Source organism: Oncorhynchus tshawytscha, linkage group LG14, assembly GCF_018296145.1.
Source record: "Oncorhynchus tshawytscha isolate Ot180627B linkage group LG14, Otsh_v2.0, whole genome shotgun sequence".
In the NCBI taxonomy this organism is placed as follows: Eukaryota; Metazoa; Chordata; class Actinopteri; order Salmoniformes; family Salmonidae; genus Oncorhynchus; species Oncorhynchus tshawytscha.
Window position 1 is genome coordinate 57937727 of NC_056442.1, and position 20000 is coordinate 57957726.

At 43.8% G+C, this 20000-nt stretch overlaps 1 protein-coding gene across 1 annotated transcript in view; it reads right to left on the bottom strand.

Moving 5' to 3' along the window:
* The window catches only part of LOC112218996 (ryanodine receptor 1-like), a gene marked incomplete in the record, with an annotated part of 309682 nt that overhangs the window by 55582 nt on the left and 234100 nt on the right, over positions 1–20000 (bottom strand). The window contains 12 exon segments of the mRNA XM_042297738.1: positions 2877–2956; positions 3986–4085; positions 4753–4821; positions 5100–5151; positions 5510–5625; positions 6645–6741; positions 10331–10443; positions 11064–11198; positions 14181–14240; positions 14421–14591; positions 17145–17159; positions 19267–19359. Coding sequence (XP_042153672.1) covers positions 2877–2956; positions 3986–4085; positions 4753–4821; positions 5100–5151; positions 5510–5625; positions 6645–6741; positions 10331–10443; positions 11064–11198; positions 14181–14240; positions 14421–14591; positions 17145–17159; positions 19267–19359 — 1101 coding nt within the window.

Below are 20000 nucleotides of genomic sequence, written 5' to 3' on the forward strand. Positions count from 1 at the left end.
CAGACAGAGAGACAGAGAGAGAGAGAGAGAAAGAGAGACAGAGACAGAGAGACAGACAGAGAGACAGACAGAGAGACAGAGAGAGAGAGAGAGAGAGAGAGAGAGAGAGAGAGAGAGAGAGAGACAGAGACAGAGAGACAGACAGAGAGACAGACAGAGAGACAGACAGAGAGACAGAGAGGTAGAGAGGGAATGAGAGAGAGACAGAGAAAATGTCTCCGGCTTAGAAAATGTCTCTAGAGTGTGTTAGAGTTGAACAGGTTCTTAAAACCTAACATTATTTCCCACTGCCAACAAGAGGGTTGTGAACACATTGAACAGTTCTGAGACACATGGGTTGTGACGTGAGGGTTTGTTACTATTTAAATATCACATCCATCTGGACATTTCCCACCTGGGACATATTCAGTGAACTCAGTGAGTTTTAGTTAGTACCCCTTTGACATTTTCCACATTTTGTTACGTTACAGCCTGATTCTAAAATGTATTAAATTATTTTAAACCTGGCACCATCGCTACGGTGAAGCATGGTGGTGGTGGCAGCATCATGCTGTGGTGATGTTTGTCAGCGACAGGGACTGGGAGACTAGTCAGAATCGAGGGAAAGATGAACGGAGCAAAGTACAGAGAGATCCTTCATGAAAACCTGCTCCAGAGCGCTCAGGACCTCAGACTGGGGTTAAGGTTCACCTACTAACAGGACAATGACCCTAAATATACAGCCAAAACAACACAGGAGTGGCTTCGGGACAAGTCTCTGAATGTCCTTGAGAGAGAGAGAGACAGAAGAGATTATGGGGTATTGTGATGTCATTATGGGGTATTGTGATGTCATTATGGGGTATTGTGATGTCATTACGGGGAATTCTGATGTCATTATGGGGTATTGTGATGTCATTATGGGGTATTGTGATGTCATTACTGGGTATTGTGATGTCATTACGGGGAATTCTGATGTCATTATGGGGTATTGTGATGTCATTATGGGGTATTGTGATGTCATTATGGGGTATTGTGATGTCATTATGGGGTATTGTGATGTCATTATGGGGTATTGTGTGTAGATTGATGAGTAAAAAAGCAACTGAATCTATTTTTAGAATAAAGCTGATAACGGAACAAAATGGGGAAAAAGTCAAAGGGTCTGAATCCATATAGTGAATAATAATAATAATATATACCCCTGTACAACAGAGGTCGTTTTAATTAGTACCCTGGTCTAGTACAACAGAGGTAGTTTTAGTTAGTACCCTGGTCTAGTACAACAGAGGTAGTTTTAGTTAGTACCCCTGGTCTAATACAACAGAGGTAGTTTTAGTTAGTACCCTGGTCTAGTACAAGAGGTAGTTTTAGTTAGTACAACAGAGGTAGTTTTAGTTAGTACAACAGAGGTAGTTTTAGTTAGTACCCTGGTCTAATACAACAGAGGTAGTTTTAGTTAGTACCCCTGGTCTAATACAACAGAGGTAGTTTTAGTTAGTACAACAGAGGTAGTTTTAGTTCGTACCACTGGTCTAATACAACAGAGGTAGTTTTAGTTAGTACCCTGGTCTAGTACAACAGAGGTAGTTTTAGTTAGTACCCCTGGTCTAATACAACAGAGGTAGTTTTAGTTAGTACCCCTGGTCTAATACAACAGAGGTAGTTTTAGTTAGTACCCTGATCTAGTACAACAGAGGTAGTTTTATTTAGTACCTCTGGTCTAGTTAGTATGAGTTGTACAGCAGGGGTAGTTTTAGAGTTAAAGTTGGTTAGGATGAGTTGTACAGCAGGGGTAGTCAACCTGAGTAATTACCCTCTTTGGGATAGGAGACAGCATTTTCACTTTTGGATAAATAGCGTGCCCAATTTCAACTTCCTGCTACTCATGCCAAGAATAAAATATATGCATATCATTAGTAGATTTGTATAGAAAACACTCCGAAGTTTCTAAAACTGTTTGAATCATCTCTGTGAGTATAACAGAACTTATGTAGCAGGCAAAAGCCAGAGGACAGAATTATTATTTTTTTGAGGTCACTGTCTTTTTCAATGAGTTTTCATTGGGGAACGATATTTCTGAGGAACTTGTTTGCAGTTCCTACTGCTTCCACTGGATGTCACCAGTGTTTAAAAAATGGCTGAGGTTATTCTTTTGTGAAATTAAGAAGTACAGCCATCTTGAAAAACTGTAACGCTGTTGGGCAAGACTAGAAAAGTAGCTTGGTTTGTTGTCCTCCTGTATTGACCACAGATAGACCCGTCTTCAATTTGATCGATTATTAGTGTTTAAAAATACCTCAAGTTGTATTACAAAAGTCGTTTGAAATGTTTTGGCAAAGTTTACAGGTCACTTTTGAAATATTTTGTAGTGACTTTGCGCAAATTGGAAGCTGTTTTTTTCTGGATCAAACGCGCCAAATAAATGGACATTTTGGATATATATCGACGGAATTAATCGAACAAAAGGACCAATTGTGATGTTTATGGGACATATTGGAGTGCCAACAGAAGAAGCTCGTCAAAGGTAAGGCATGTTTTATATTTTATTTCTGCGTTTTGTGTAGCGCCTGCAGGGTTGAAATATGCTACTCTCGTTGTTTACTGCTGGTGCTATCATCAGATAATAGCTTCTTATGCTTTCGCCGAAAAGCCTTTTTAAAATCTGACATGTTGGCTGGATTCACAACGAGTGTAGCTTTAATTTAGTATATTACATGTGTGATTTAATGAAAGTTTGATTTTTATATCAATTTATTTGAATTTGCCGCGCTGCATTTCCCCTGGCTGTTGGCCAAGTGGGACGCGACTGTCCCCCTATCCTAGAGAGGTTTTAAACCTCTTTTGCTTTCGACTGTCCAGGTAAACCAGGTAGATGACAATCAGACAGAACTCACCTGTTGTACGTCACAGTTGCCTGTGTTGAGGATTGAGATACCCAGCTTGAGGGTGGAGGACACCATCGCCCCAGTCTCACCTGAGACAGAGAGATCAAATGTAGTGTACATACAGCCAACAGCCCTCTAATGTAGTGTACACACTGCCAACAGCCCTCTAATGTAGTGTACACACTGCCAACAGCCCTCTAATATAGTGTACATACTGCCAACAGCCCTCTAATGTAGTGTACACACTGCCAACAGCCCTCTAATGTAGTGTACACACTGCCAACAGCCCTCTAATATAGTGTACATACTGCCAACAGCCCTCTAATGTAGTGTACATACTGCCAACAGCCCTCTAATGTAGTGTACACACTGCCAACAGCCCTCTAATGTAGTGTACATACTGCCAACAGCCCTCTAATGTAGTGTACACACTGCCAACAGCCCTCTAATGTAGTGTACACACTGCCAACAGCCCTCTAATGTAGTGTACACACTGCCAACAGCCCTCTAATATAGTGTACACACTGCCAACAGCCCTCTAATGTAGTGTACGTACTGCCAATAGCCCTCTAATGTAGTGTACACACTGCCAACACCCCTCTAATGTAGTGTACACACTACCAACAGTCCTCCACAGGCCCAAAGTACTGTTAGTATCCTCATCATCTTTACAAACAGGTGTTGATACAACTCTGGGACTCTGATACAACTCTGGGACTCTGTTCTGGGTCTGGTCTGGGTAAGTGAGTCTGTTCTGGGTCTGTTCTGGGTTAGTCGGTCTGTTCTGGGTCTAGTCTGGGTAAGTGGGTTTGGTCTGGGTCTGTTCTGGGTCTGTTCTGGGTAAGTGGGTCTGTTCTGGGTCTGGTCTGGGTAAGTGGGTCTGTTCTGGGTCTGGTCTGGGTAAGTGAGTCTGTTTTGGGTCTGGTCTGGGTAAGTGGGACTGTTCTGGGTCTGTTCTGGGTCTGGTCTGGGTAAGTGGGTCTGGTCTGGGTCTGTTCTGGGTCTGTTCTGGGTAAGTGGGTCTGTTCTGGGTCTGGTCTGGGTAAGTGGGTCTGTTCTGGGGCTGGTCTGGGTAAGTGGGTCTGTTCTGGGTGTGTGTCTGGGTCTGAGCCCTGTACCTCTGCAGGCACTGATCATCTGCAGCACCATCTCTGCAGCTCCTCTGTTGTGGAGCCGGGACTGCTGATACAGGAGCCTCTGCTTCTCCATCTCCTTCTCCTGACAGACAGAAGAGAGAGGGAGGTTGTAGCTCTGTCGACCAGGTCTGTCCCCCGCACTCTTGGCTCTCTCACACAGCACGCACACACATACACATTCACACTTCCATTAAGAAGGGGCGGCAGGGTAGCCTAGTGGTTAGAGCGTTGGACTAGTAATTGGAAGGTTGCAAGTTCAAACCCCGAGCTGACAAGGTACTAATCTGTCGTTCTGCCCCTGAACAGGCAGTTAACCCCACTGTTCCTAGGCCGTCATTGAAAATAAGAACTTGTCTTTAACTGACTTGCCTAGTTAAATAAAGGTTAAAAAAAATAGAGTTTATTAGTAATAGTAGTTATTATCCTTCTTACAGAGCAAATAGTTTTATTTTATCTATGTTTCTGTTTGGTTGTCTTTCATTGCACCATCTTCGTGTACTGAAGAAACACAGAGTATTATTATATTCCAAAACAGAGACACACACACACACACACAGCAGTCAAGCTAAGGAATGCACAAATCAGTCCACCAAAGTAGGCTTTAGATAAACAGGTCTCATGTGAGGAATAGAGGGATAGATAGAGAGATGGAATAGACAGAGAGACTGGAAGAGAAGACTGTGTTTGACACCGGGGGAGTTGTGTGAGAGAGTAACCGGCTCTGCTGCCCCCCTACCATCCCATCATACCATCTCAGTCTGGGTCACTTCAAAGGCCTCCTCCTCTTCCCCCTCCTCCTCCTCACCGATGTGGCAACTCTGGAGAGAGAAGGGGAGAGAAAGAGAGAGAGGAGAGAAAGAGAGAGAGGGGAGAAGGGAGAGGGGAGAGAGAGAGAGAGAGTGGGGAGAGAGAGAGTGGGGAGAGAGAGCGGGGAGAAGGGAGAGTGGGGAGAGAGAGAGTGGGGAGAGAGAGAGAGAGAGAGAAGGAAAGAGTGAATAAGAGAGAAATATAAGTAGGAGAGAAGGTGGAGAGTTAAGCAGCACGTCTAACACAACATGAGATCATGTTCAAATCTAGTAGGGGACCAGCACGTTACCTTGGCCATAATGTCGGCATAAGCCATGTATAAGTAGTCGACTTCCAGTTTGCTGCAACAACAGAGAAAACAGGACAAGGTTTAGCTACCAAAACTAACTGAGAAAAACTTGAAGGTTTGACTGTTTTACATACAGAAGTCATTGGGATATGAAATAATTGTTTAAATTATGTAAGGTCAACAACAGATATGCTCCTTCTTCTCTCCCTTGTCTCCATTTGTAGTGACAGGTTGAGAGAAGGGGATGAGAGTAGGAGGGAGGGAGGGAGGGAGGGAGGGAGGGAGGGAGGGAGGGAGGGAGGGAGGGAGGGAGGGAGGGAGGGGGAGGGAGGGAGGGAGGGAGGGAGGGAGGGAGGGAGGGAGGGAGGGAGGGAGGGAGGGAGGGAGGGGAGGGAGGGAGGTGGCCTCACCTCTTCTCCGTGAGAGCGGTCCGGCTGAAGTGTAGGATGAGCTGATGCAGAGGGTCAGGTTTAGTTTCTGCCTCTTCCTCTCCTTCTTCTCCCAGCTCCTCCTCCTCCATGGCTTTCTACACACACGCACACACGCGCGCACGCACACACGCGCACACACGCACACACACACGCGCACGCACACACACACACGCGCACGCACGCACACAGAAACACACACACACACGCACACAGAAACACACACGCACACACACACACGCACACACGCACACACACACACACAGAAACACACACGCACACACACACACGCACACACGCACACACACACACACAGAAACACACACGCACACACACACAGAAACACACACGCACACACACACACAGAAACGCACACACACACAGAAACGCACACACACACAGAAACACACACACACACACACAGAAACACAAAAATCCTTACAGAAAGTTGCTGAAGACTCACAAACATGGCGATAATACAGTATATAGTAGTATACAATTACACTATATAGTAGTATACAATTACACTATATAGTAGTATACAATTACACTATATAGTAGTATACAATTACACTATATAGTAGTATACAATTACACTATATAGTAGTATACAATTACACTATATAGTAGTATACAATTACACTATATAGTAGTATACAATTACACTATATAGTAGTATACAATTACACTATATAGTAGTATACAATTACACTATATAGTAGTATACAATTACACTATATAGTAGTATACAATTACACTATATAGTAGTATACAATTACACTATATAGTAGTATACAATTACACTATATAGTAGTATACAATTACACTATATAGTAGTATACAATTACACTATATAGTAGTATACAATTACACTATATAGTAGTATACAATTACACTATATAGTAGTATACAATTACACTATATAGTAGTATACAATTACACTATATAGTAGTATACAATTACACTATATAGTAGTATACAATTACACTATATAGTAGTATACAATTACACTATATAGTAGTATACAATTACACTATATAGTAGTATACAATTACACTATCTATCCTACGGAGTTTGTGTTGCTATAACTAAACAGCCGAAGGAGAAAAGCCCTTACAGACAAGTCGTCGATCATACGGTCTTCAAACTGGTATCCTTCAGTCTGTAGCCAGTTCCTCTTGTACCCATTCAGGAACATGTTGGACCCCCGGTGCCTGTTGAACAGGAAGTGCCGACGAAGGAAGTTACACCGCATACCAAGCGTCCACAAAAAAAAATCACGATACACTACACTGTATATATACGAATGTATGTGGACACGCCTTCAAATGAGTGGATTCGGCTGTTTCAGCCACACCCGTTGTTGCTGACAGGTGTATAAAATCGAGCACACAGCCATGCAATCTCCTTAGACAAACATTGGCAGTAGAATGGCCCTTACTGAAGATCGCAGTGACTTTCAACGATGCCACCTTTCCAACAAGTCAGTTCTGTCACGCCCTGATCTGTTTCATCTGTCTTTGGGATTGTGTCTACCCATCTCCAGCTGTCACCTGTTTTCCCAATTAGTCCCTGGGTATTTATTCCTGTGTTCTCTGTTTGTCTGTTGCCAGTTCGTCTTGTCAAGTCAACCAGCGTGTTTTTTACGTGCTCCTGCTTTTTCCTTATCTCCGTTTTTCTAGTCCTCTCGGTTTTGACCCTTGCCTGCCCTGACTCTGAACCCGCCTGCCTGACCATTCAGCCTGCCCAGACTTTGAGACCGCCTGCCTGACCATTCTGCCTGCCCTGACTCTGAGCCCGCCTTCCTGACCATTCAGCCTGCCCTGACTTTGAGCCCGCCTGCCTGAGCATTCTGCCTGCCCTGAAGCACGTAACGCGTAAAAATCGTCTGTCCTAAGCTGCAACAACTACCGAGTTCCAAACTTCCTCTTGAGGCAACGTCAGCACAATAACTGTTTCATGAAATGTGTTTCCATGGCCGAGCCGCCGTACACAAGCCTAAGAACACCATGCGCAATGCCAAGCATCAACTGGAGTGGTGTAAAGCTCGCTACCATTGGATTCTGGAGCAGTGGAAATGTGTTCTCTGGAGTGATGAATCACACTTCACCATCTGGCAGTCCGACCGACTAGTCTGGGTTTGGCAGATGCCAGGGGAACGCTACCTGCCCCAATGCATAGTGCCAACTGTAAAGTTTGGAGGAGGAGGAAAGGTCTGGGGCTGTTTTTCATGGTTCAGGCCACTTAGTTCATAATGCGATGACATTCTAGATGATTCTGTGCTTCCAATTTTGTGTAAACAGTTTGGGGAAGGCCCTTTCCTGTTTCAGCATGACAATGCCCCTGTGCACGAAGCAAAGTCCCTACAGAAATGGTTTGTCGAGATCGGTGTGGCAGAACTTGGCAGGCCTGCAGAGCCTTGACCTAAACCCCATTGAACACCTTTGGGGTGAATTGGAACGCCGACTGCGAGCCAGGTCTTATCGCCCAACATCAGTGCCCGACTTCACTAATGCTCTTGTGGCTGAATGGAAGCAAGTCCCTGCAGCAATGTCCCAACATCTAGTGGAAAGCCTTCCCAGAAGAGTGGAGGCTGTTATAGCAGCAATGTTCCAACATCTAGTGGAAAGCCTTCCCAGAGGAGTGGAGGCTGTTATAGCAGCAATGTTCCAACATCTAGTGGAAAGCCTTCCCAGAAGAGTGGAGGCTGTTATAGCAGCAATGTTCCAACATCTAGTGGAAAGCCTTCCCAGAAGAGTGGAGGCTGTTATAGCAGCAAAGGGGGAACCAACTCCATATTAATGCCCATGATTATGGAATTAAATGTTCGAAGAGCAGGTGTCCACATACTTTGGATCGTGTATCATTATAAACTCTAACAGTTTAGCTCCCTCCATCTTCTTATTATCAATTTCTTTCAGCCAATCATCAGTCATTTGTGTCAGTGACATGTTAAGTGCCGTTCTCTATAAGCATGCATTTGTTCACAGAGAAATAACATTGTTTGGTCTCACAGTTGACAGTGCATGTCAGAGCAAAAACCAAGCCATGAGGTCCAAGGAATTGTCCATAGAGCTCCAAGAGAAGATTGTGTCGAGGCACAGATCTGAGGAAAGGTACCAAAAATGTGTCTGCAGCATTGAAGGTCCCCATGAACACAGTGGCCTCCATCATTATTAAATGGAAGAAGTTTGGAACCACCAAGACTCTTCCCGGGCAAACTGAGCATTTGGGGAGAGGGGCCTTGGTCAGGGAGGTAACCAAGAACTCTATGGTCACTTTGACAGAGCTCCAGAGTTCCTCTATGGAGAGAGGATAACATTCCAGAAGGACAACAATCTCTGCAGCGCTCCACCAGTCAGGCCTTTATGGTAGAGTGGCCAGACGGAAACTACACCTCAGTAAAAGGCACATGATAGCCCTCTTGGAGTTTGCCAAGAGGTACATAAATACTCTCAGACCATGAGAAATAAGACTCTTGGTCTGATGAAACCAAGATTGAACTATTTGGCCTGAATGCCAAGTGTCACATCAGGAGGAAACCTGGCACCATCTCTATGTTGAAGCATGGTGGTGGCAGCATCATGTTGTGGGGATGTTTTTCAGTGGCAGGGACTGGGAGACTCGTCAGAATCGAGGGAAAGATAAACAGAGCAAAGTACAGAGAGATCCTTGATCAAAACCTGCTCAAGTGCGCTTAGGCCCTCAGACTGGGGAGAAGGTTTACCTTCCAACAGGACAACGACCCTAAGCACACAGCCAAGACCACGCAGGAGTGGCTTCGGGACAAGTCTCTGAAGGTCCTTAAGTGGCCCAGTCAGAGCCCGGACTTGAACCCGATCGAACATCTCTGGAAAGACTTTAAAATAGCTGTGCAGCGACACTCCCCATCCAACCTAACAGAGCTTGAGAGGATCTGCAGAGAAGAATGGGAGAAACTCCCCAAATACAGGTGTGCCAAGCTTGTAGCGTCATACCCAAGAAGATTTGAGGCTGTAATCTCTGCCAAAGGCGCTTTAACAAAAAGTTGTTGTTTTTTAACAACAAATTCTAAAAACCTGTTTTTACTTTGTCATTATGGGGTATTGTGATGTCATTATGGGGTATTGTGATGTCATTATGGGGTATTGTGATGTCATTATGGGGTATTGTGATGTCATTATGGGGTATTGTGGTGTCATTATGGGGTATTGTGGTGTCATTATGGGGTATTGTGTGTATATTGATGAGGAAACACATTAATTGAATCCATTTTAGAATAAGGATGTAACATAACAAAATGTGGGGAAAAGTCAAGGGGTCTGAATACTTCCCGAATGCGCCGTATATATATTTAATCTGTACATTACATGTGCCTTGCCTTCATACGACAAAAACATAGTTTTATTCTATTTTTCCTCCTCCAAGACCTCCAATCAGGGCTGTTACACATATACTTAATTTTACGTGATTAGAAATTACGCATGAAATGTTATCCGATAGCTCTTTCGGCAAATGTCAATGCGGATCTATCCCAGAAAAATATAAAATACAGAGAAATAACTTAGAAATTAGACTAAAAATCACCCAAAAAAAGGTACACTATCCTATTACTACACAGATATGCAGTATTGAAGTAGCCTATTACTACACAGATATGCAGTAGTGAAGTAGCCTATTACTACACAGATATGCAGTATTGAAGTAGCCTATTACTACACAGATATGCAGTAGTGAAGTAGCCTATTACTACACAGATATGCAGTAGTGAAGTAGCCTATTACTACACAGATATGCAGTAGTGAAGAGTTTGATTGTGATTACCTGGGGATGTTGTAGAGGGGTGACATCCTGAAGCAGGCCACAACAGCTTTGCGCCGTTGTTTCGAAAGCAGCTTGTGCCAAACCATCTTCTTAGACTTGTACGGGTGCTCCGTCTGGGGAGAGATAAAGAGATTATCACAAGGGTCAAGAGTTTCCCTGGACAGATGGTCGTGAAAACGTCTGGTGTGAAAGGTGAATACTCACCACCTCTATGTGGTAGAATGAATACAGTACTCCCCACCTCTATGTGGTAGGTGAATACAGTCTGGTGTGAAAGGTGAATACTCACCACCTCTATGTGGTAGAGTGAATACAGTACTCCCCACCTCTATGTGGTAGGTGAATACAGTCTGGTGTGAAAGGTGAATATTCACCACCTCTATGTGGTAGAGTGAATACAGTACTCACCATCTCTATGTGGTAGAGTGAATACAGTACTCACCACCTCTATGTGGTAGAGTGAATACAGTCTGGTGTGAAAGGTGAATACTCACCACCTCTATGTGGTAGAGTGAATACAGTACTCACCACCTCTACGTTTGTAGAGTGAATACAGTACTCACCACCTCTATGTGGTAGAGTGAATACAGTACTCACCACCTCTATGTGGTAGAGTGAATACAGTACTCACCACCTCTATGTGGTAGAGTGAATACAGTACTCACCACCTCTATGTGGTAGAGTGAATACAGTACTCACCACCTCTATGTGGTAGAGTGAATACAGTACTCACCACCTCAATGTGGTAGAGGACAGCGGACACCTCCTGGACTCTCTTGACCACCTTCTCAGGGTCCTCAGCATCCTCAGCCTTCCCTGACGTCTCCTTATACAACGCCATCTGCCAGCGCATTGACGGGTCCTCCACCTACACACAGCCAAAGGGTCAACAAACACACCACATGGACACCACATGGACACCACATGCACAGCACATGCACACCACATGGACACCACATGGACACCACATGGACACCACATGCACAGCACATGGACACCACATGGACATCACATGGACACCACATGGGCACAGCGGCACAGCACATGGACACCACATGGACACAACATGGGCACCACATGGGGACACACATGGACACCACATGGACACCACATGCACATGGACACCACATGGACACAACATGGACACCACATGGACACCACATGCACATGGACACCAAATGGACACAACATGGACACAACATGGACACCACATGGACACAGGACACATGGACACCACATGGACACACCACATGGACACCACATGGACACAACATGGACACATGGACACCACATGGACAGCACATGGACACCACACATGGACACCACATGGACACAGCACATGGACACCACATGCACAGCACAGGACACCACATGGACACCACATGGACACAACATGGACAGCAGACACATGGACACCACATGGACACCACATGGACACCACATGCACAGCACATGGACACCACATGGACACCACATGGACACAACATGGACACCACATGCACATGGACACCACATGGACAGGACACATGGACACCATGGACATGGACACCACATGCACAGGACACAGCAGGACACCACATGGACACAACATGGACACCACATGGACACAATGGACACCACATGGACACCACATGGACACACATGCACAGCAGACACCACATGGACACCACATGGACACACATGCATGGACACCACATGCACAGCACAGGACAGACACCACATGGACACCACATGGACACCACATGGACACCACATGGACACACATGGACACAACATGGACACCACATGGACACAGGACACACATGGACACCACATGGACACCACATGGACACCACATGCACAGCACATGGACAGACACCACATGGACACCACATGGACAAATGGACACATGGACACCACATGCAAACAGCACATGGACACCACATGGACATGGACACCACATGGACACCACATGGACACAACATGGACACATGGACACATGGACACCACATGGACACCACATGGACACCACATGCACAGCACATGGACACAACATGGACACCACATGGACACAACATGGACACCACATGGACACCACATGGACACCACATGGACACCACATGGACACCACATGGACACCACATGCACAGCACATGGACACCACATGGACACCACATGGACACCACATGGACACCACATGCACAGCACAGCAGACACCATATAGACCAACGATGCTGAAATACTAAGTGAAACCTTTTTCTATATTTTTTGTATTTTCTACATTGTAGAATAATAGTGAAGACATCAAAATTATAAAACAACACATATGGAATCACGTAGTAACCCCAAAAAAGTGTTAAACAAATCAAAATATATTTTATATTTGAGATTCTTCAAAGTAGCCACCCTGATGACAGCTTTGCACCCTCTTGGCATTCTCTCAACCAGCTTCACGAGGTAGTCACCTGGAATGCATTTCAATTAACAGGTGTGCCTTGTTAAATGTTAATTTGTGGAATTTCTTGCCTTCTTAATGCGTTTGAGACAATTAGTTGTGTTGTGACAAGGTAAGGGTGGTATACAGAAGATAGCCCTATTTGGTAAAATACCAAGTCCATATTAAGGCAAGAACAGCTCAAATAAGCAAAGAGAAACGACAGTCCATCATTACTTTAAGACATGGAGGTCAGTCAACGCAGAAAAACTGCAAGTGCAAGTTGCAAAAACCATCAAGATATATAATGAAATTGGCTCTCACGAGGACCACTGCAGGAAAGGAAGACCGACCCAGAGTTACCTCTGCTGCAGAGGATCAGTTCATTAGAGTTACCAGCCTCAGATTGCAGCCCAAATAAATGCTTCAAAGAGATCAAGTAACAGACACATCTCAACATCAACTGTTCAGAGGAGACTGCGTGAATCAAGCCTTCATGGTCGAATTGCTGCAAAGAAACCCCTACTAAAGGACACCAATAAGAGGAAGAGACTTGCTTGGGCCAAGAAACACGAGCAATGGACATTAGACTGGTGGAAATCTGTCCTTTTGTCTGATGAGTCCAAACTGAAGATTTTTGGTTCCAACCGCCGTGTCTTTGTGAGATGCAGAGTAGGTAAACAGATGATCTCCGCATGTGTGGTTCCCACTGAGAAGCATGGAGGAGGAGGTGTGATGGTGTGGGGTTGCTGTAATGGTGTGGGAGTGCTTTGCTGGTGACACTGTCTGTGATTTATTTTGAATTCAAGGCACACTTAACCAGCATGGCTACCACAGCATTTTGCAGCGATAGGCCATCCCATCTGGTTTGGGCTTAGTGGGACTATCATTTGTTTTTCAACAGAACAATGACCCAACACACCTCCAGGCTGTGTAAGGGATATTTGACCAAGAAGGAGAGTGATGGAGTGCTGCATCAGATGACCTGACCTTCACAATCACCCAACCTTTAACCCAGTTGAGATGGTTTGGGATGAGTTGGACTGCAGAGTGAAGGAAAAGCATCCAACAAGTGCTCAGCATATGTGGGAACTCCTTCAAGACTGTAGGAAAAGCATTCCAGGTAAAGCTGGTTGAGAAAATTCCAAGAGTGTGCAAAGCTGCCATCAAGGCAAAGGGTGGCTACTTTGAAGAATCTCAAATATAAAATATATTTTGATTTGTTTAACACTTTTTTGGGTTGCTACATGATTCCATATGTGTTATTTAATTGTTTTGATATCTTGACTATTATTCTACAATGTAAAAAAAACTCTTTTTTTATTTATTTTTAACTTGGATGAGCAGGTGTGTCCAAACTTTTGAAGGGTGCTGTACCTATACAGGTAATGTATTGTTTGGCACAAAAGCTCATCTAGGTGGAGGTGTGCTACTCACCTTGCCCTGCAGATGCATGTTGTTCTGTAGAAACTCTCTCACCTCCTCATCTGTGTCTTTCTGTTAGGGGACAGTCATTAGGCATCAAAGTTAAAAGCAAAACAATTTGTCATCTCTGAGTGTGTTCTGTGTGTTCTGTGTGTTCTGTGTGTGTGTGTGTGTGTGTGTGTGTGTGTGTGTGTGTGTGTGTGTGTGTGTGTGTGTGTGTGTGTGTGTGTGTGTGTGTGTGTGTTCCACTACCAGGCTGTAGCGTATCTTGGCCAGGTTAATCAGTTCCTGGTCAGCAGGGGAACACATATTGAGGCCAATAGGAAGCATCTTCTTCAGCGCCGCTACGATCAGAGATGTCTGCACCGAATAGCGGTCCCCCCTTCGCTTCTTCTTGGTACGCTCCACATCAGAACCTCCAGCCTATAGGAGGAGAGAGTGTGGTCAGACCGTACCATCTCTAGCCTATAGGAGGAGAGAGTTGGGTGAGACCATACCATCTCTAGCCTATAGGAGGAGAGAGTTGGGTTAGTCAATACCATCTCTGCCCACCCCTCTATGTCACTAAGTCTGATGTAGGTACTAGACAAGGTACATCAATATCCCCATTTCTGATTTATTTAGGTACGAGCCAAGGCTGCTCTCTATGCCCATGTTTACTCTAGGAAGGTACTAGACAAGGCACCCCCATATCCCCATTTCTGTCTGATGTAGGTAGGTGCTCTCTATGCCCATGTTTACTGTAGGAAGGTACTAGACAAGGCTCCCCCATATCCCCATTTCTGTCTGATGTAGGTGCCCTAAAGGGAAATACATTGCTTCACAAAAATGAAAGCTAACTACATTGCTGCTCTATGCTTTAATTATGAGTGGTTGAAGTTACTCTACATTTTAAAAGGGGTGGGGAATTCGGGAAATGTGATTGGACTGAACAAGGCTAAGGGAAGAAACAAAACAGCAACATGCTGGAAAGGAAAAAAAAGAGAAAAGCAATCATTAACGTCAAACACAAAATCTACAAATACAGCAGTACTAGGGTTGCAAAATTCCAGCTTCCATGATTCTGGACTTCCTGCTAATTCTCTTCTCATTTTGGGAATCTTCCAAACAGAATTTTGGGAAAACCTGGGAATTTTGCAATACTAAAACATATCATTTATGTTCTCACCACAGTGCAGCTTGTGCATGTAAGAAGCTGTTAGTGCTAACTATGCGTCTGTCCGCTGGAGAGCTCCTCTACCTAGTCAATGGAGAGCTGCTCTACCTAGTCAATGGAGAGCTGCTCTACCTAGTCAAGGGAGAGCTCCTCTATCTAGTCAAGGGAGAGCTCCTCTATCTAGTCAATGGAGAGCTGCTCTACCTAGTCAATGGAGAGCTGCTCTACCTAGTCAATGGAGAGCTGCTCTACCTAGTCAAGGGAGAGCTGCTCTACCTAATCAATGGAGAGCTGCTCTACCAGTCAAGGGAGAGCTGCTCTACCTAATCAATGGAGAGCTGCTCTATCTAGTCAATGGAGAGCTGCTCTACCTAGTCATTGGGAGAGCTGCTCTACCTAGTCAATGGAGAGCTGCTCCACCTAGTCAATGGAGAGCTGCTCTACCTAGTCAAGGGAGAGCTGCTCTACCTAATCAATGGAGAGCTGCTCTATCTAGTCAATGGAGAGCTGCTCTACCTAGTCATTGGGAGAGCTCCTCTATCTAGTCAATGGGGAGCTACTCTACCTAGTCAAGGGAGAGCTCCTCTATCTATTTAAGGGAGAACTGCTCTATCTAGTCAATGCAGTCCTGTGTTAGTAGTGCAGTAAGGTTCTGCTAGGCCCAGCCCACCACTCCACACCAGGTACAGCAGCAGTGTTTGGGGTCAGCTCCATTACCCGTGATTTCTGACCTCTGACCAGATAACAGAGGCTCCTTCAGTAATGACCATGTGACAGCTGAGGAGAGGAGGTTAGCTCACACCAGGAAACGGGATAGCAGGCCTTAAATATCCCTTACTGGTCGGCTAAAAAAAATACACAACTTAACCTATATAATGCCATAAAACGGTACATTCATAATGCTATATATATCTATTCTTAATTTATTTGTACATTACTTAGACAACTTTGTGGTTCCGAAGTGGTACCAGGAAAAAACATTGTTAAGATTAGAATAGAGGTATATAACAGGGCTCTACTTTAGGTTTATAAGGTATATAACAGGGCTCTACTTTAGGTTTATAAGGTATATAACAGGGCTCTACTTTAGGTTTATAAGGTATATAACAGGGCTCTACTTTAGGTTTATAAGGTATATAACAGGGCTATAAACAAAAACAAACATCAACAAAACAAAAACAAACATCCAAAACCAAAACAAACATCAACAAAGTAGAGTGAGCAACAACACTCCATCATCATTCGCCAATCAGGAACCATCCGAAGGGAAACTCATCCAAATCCTCAACGCGAGGTCAGCTCATGGGACTGGACTGCAGCAGTAGTTGATGTACTATAGTCAGTGCTAAGCCGAGTGTCATGAAACCCAAACCCTTCAATCCACAGCAGAGAGCATCAAGCCTCTCCAGACCCCCCCCGTCCTCACACACATAAGCTTCATTAAGACACACACTCATTTCACAGTAAAGCCTCCCTAGGAAGACCTTATTCGGATGTCCATGTTTGAGTCTCTGCTGCAGAATGCACTGGCTATAGACTAGAGGGATGTCATTGGTGTTGAACCGTAAGGGAGGGCTTAATGAGTGCTGTAATTGTGTGTATGTATGTGTGGGCTATACATGTGAAAGTCAGTGTTTATGTGTGTGAAAATAGTGTGTGTATATGTGTGTGAAGACTGTGTGTGTGTGTGTTTCTGCTCTATAGCCGTGCACTAGGAGAGCTTGATGAAGAACCCCCCACCCCCCCCACAGTCAGGGTGCCATGCGGTCAGGCCAGCACAGCGGTCACATTACGGTCAGCGTGCACAAACACAGTCTAACCTCTTCCCCGCCGGCCTAGTGGCCCCCCCCGCGTCCACAGAGACACACAGAGACAGAGAAAGAACAGAGTTAGCATCCTACAGATCACCTCTGACCTCTAATCTCCTGACCTCAATCATTCACAAAGCACCTCAGAGTGCTGATCTAGGATCAGGACTTAATTCATTATAATCTGATCCTAGTTCAGACTGCTGAGCTCAAAACCTGTCGACACCCAGGTATCCTAACTCTGCCTCCTCCGGCCTCTCCAGACCAGGAAGTGGATATGATATAGAAGATATGTTATAGATGATTTCTTATATCTTTCTTCTGTGGATGATAACTACAGGGTCTTCACAATGTATTCATACCCCTTTTCACTTATTCCACATTTTGTTGTGTTACAGCCTGAATTCAAAATGGATGAAATATTTATTTTTTTATCTCACTCATCTTATTTATTATTTAACCTTTATTTTACTAGGCAAGTCAGTTAATTAAGAACAAATTCTTATTTTCAATGACGGCCTAGGAACAGTGGGTTAACTGCACACAATACCCCATTAATTACATTTCTGCAAATGTATTGAAAATGAAAAACAGAAATATCTCATTTATATAAATATTCAGACCCCTGAACTGTGATGATTTCTGGGTAAGTATCTAAGAGCTTCGCAAACATGCATTTTACAATATTTTAAATTATTCAAGCACTGACAAGTTGGTTGTTGATCATTGCTAGACAGCCATTTTCATGTCTTGTCATAGATTTTCAAGCTGATTTAAGTCAAAACTGTAACTAGGCCACTCAGGAACATTCAATGTCGTCTTGGCAAGCAACTCCAGTGTAGATTTGGCCTTGTGTTTTAGCTTATTTGTCCTGCTTAAAAGGTACATTTGTCTCCCAGTGTCTGTTGGAAAGCAGACTGAACCAGGTTTCAGGATTTTGCCTGTGCTTAGCTACATTTGTTTTATCCTAAAAAAAACTTGTTGATGACAAGCATACCCATAACATGATGCAGCCACCACCATGCTTGAACAAATAGAGACTGGTACTCAGTGATGTTTTGTATTGGATTTTCCCCAAACATGACACTTTGTATTCAGGACATAATTGTCCATATTGTTTTTTTGCCATTTTTATTTATTTATTATTAATTTTTTTACTTTAGTGCCTTATTGCAAACAGGATGCATGTTTTGGAATATTTTTATTCTGTACAGGCTTCCTTTTTTCATTCTGTCATTTAGGTTAGCATTATGGAGTAACTACAATGTTGTTGATCAATCCTCAGTCTTCTCCTATCACAGTCATCAAACTCCGTAACTGTTTTAAAGTCGACATTGTCCTCATGGTGAAATCCCTGAGCGGTTTCCTTCCTCTCCGGCAACTGAGTTAGGAAGGACGCCTGTATCTTTGTAGTGATTGGGTGTATTGATACACCATCCAAAGCATAGTTAATAACTTCACTATGCACAAAGGGATATTCAATGTCTGCTTTTTTCCCATTTCCCAATAAACCAATAGGTGCCCTTTGTGAGGCATTGTAAAACCTCCCTTGTCTTTGTGATTGAATCTGTGTTTGAAATTCACTGTTCAACTGAGAGTCCTTACAGATAATTGTATGTGTGGGGTACAGAGATGAGGTAGTCATTCAACAATCATGTTAAACACTATTATTGTACACAGAAAGTCCATGGGACTTATGATGTGATTTGTTAAGCACATTTTTACTCCTGAACTTATTTAGGCTCCTCGTCATAACAAAGGGGTTGAATACTTATTGACCAGTACATTTCTGCTTTACATGTATAATTAACTTGTGAAACATTTCTAAAAACATAATTCCACATTGACATTATGGGGTATTGTGTGTAGGCCAGTGAAACAATACCTCGATTTAATCCATTGTAAATTCAGCCTGTAACACAACAACATGTGGAAAAAGTCAAGGGGTGTGAATACTTCCTGAAGGCACGGTATCTTTTGTCTTCTAACCAAGCAGGCCTTAGGACTACAGGCATTGGTATATTATGGACTGCAATGGTTGTTTACATTAATAAAATAAAACCAGATTATATATAAAAAGTAATTTGTTATGAACCGTTGATACTCTTTTTACTCATGGTGGATTCAGCCTCACCTTGCTCATCTTACTCTTGCTGTCAGCGGTCAGGAAAGACATGTTGTTGATCTCATTCATTACCACAAAGTTCTGCTCCTCACGCTTGAAGTTCTGAAAATGCAGGAAAGGAGAAAAGGGAATGAATAAGGGAGAAAAGGGCGAGAAACAGAGAGACAGGGGGAGAAACAGAGAGAAAGGGAGAGGAACAGAGAGAAAGGGAGAGGAACAGAGAGACAGGGCGAGGAGTGTATTCGATGACGAAAAAACGACGTGTCTATTCAAAATGGTTAAAAAATAAATAACCTGTATATAACCCACCTCCAAAACAAATGGCAACAATAATCATTCCTTGCCATGTGAAGTAGTCACTACAAGACAACTAGTAAAATGCTCTAATCATGTATTCCTGTAGGATAACATTTCAGAATAAATCAGTAGGACAACTGGACCCCTTGAGTACCAGTACCAATACCACAGTCAGTCCAGCAACACTCAGTAAGAGGATTAGTAACCTCACAAGTTAAATTGCTATTGATAAATAGCAACATAGGAGTCACTCAGAGCGCAACACGGGGAAGGGAATCTCCATTGCACTCTTCCAATGGTTAACACAAGTCATTAATAAATAGAACCCTCCGTTCAGGAGAAAAGTTATTAGAATCATTAACCACGTTCACACCACGTATGACTGGACTAATACTTAAAGAGTACTTCCATCATGAGGCTCCTCCGTGGATCACATAGCTATGAGG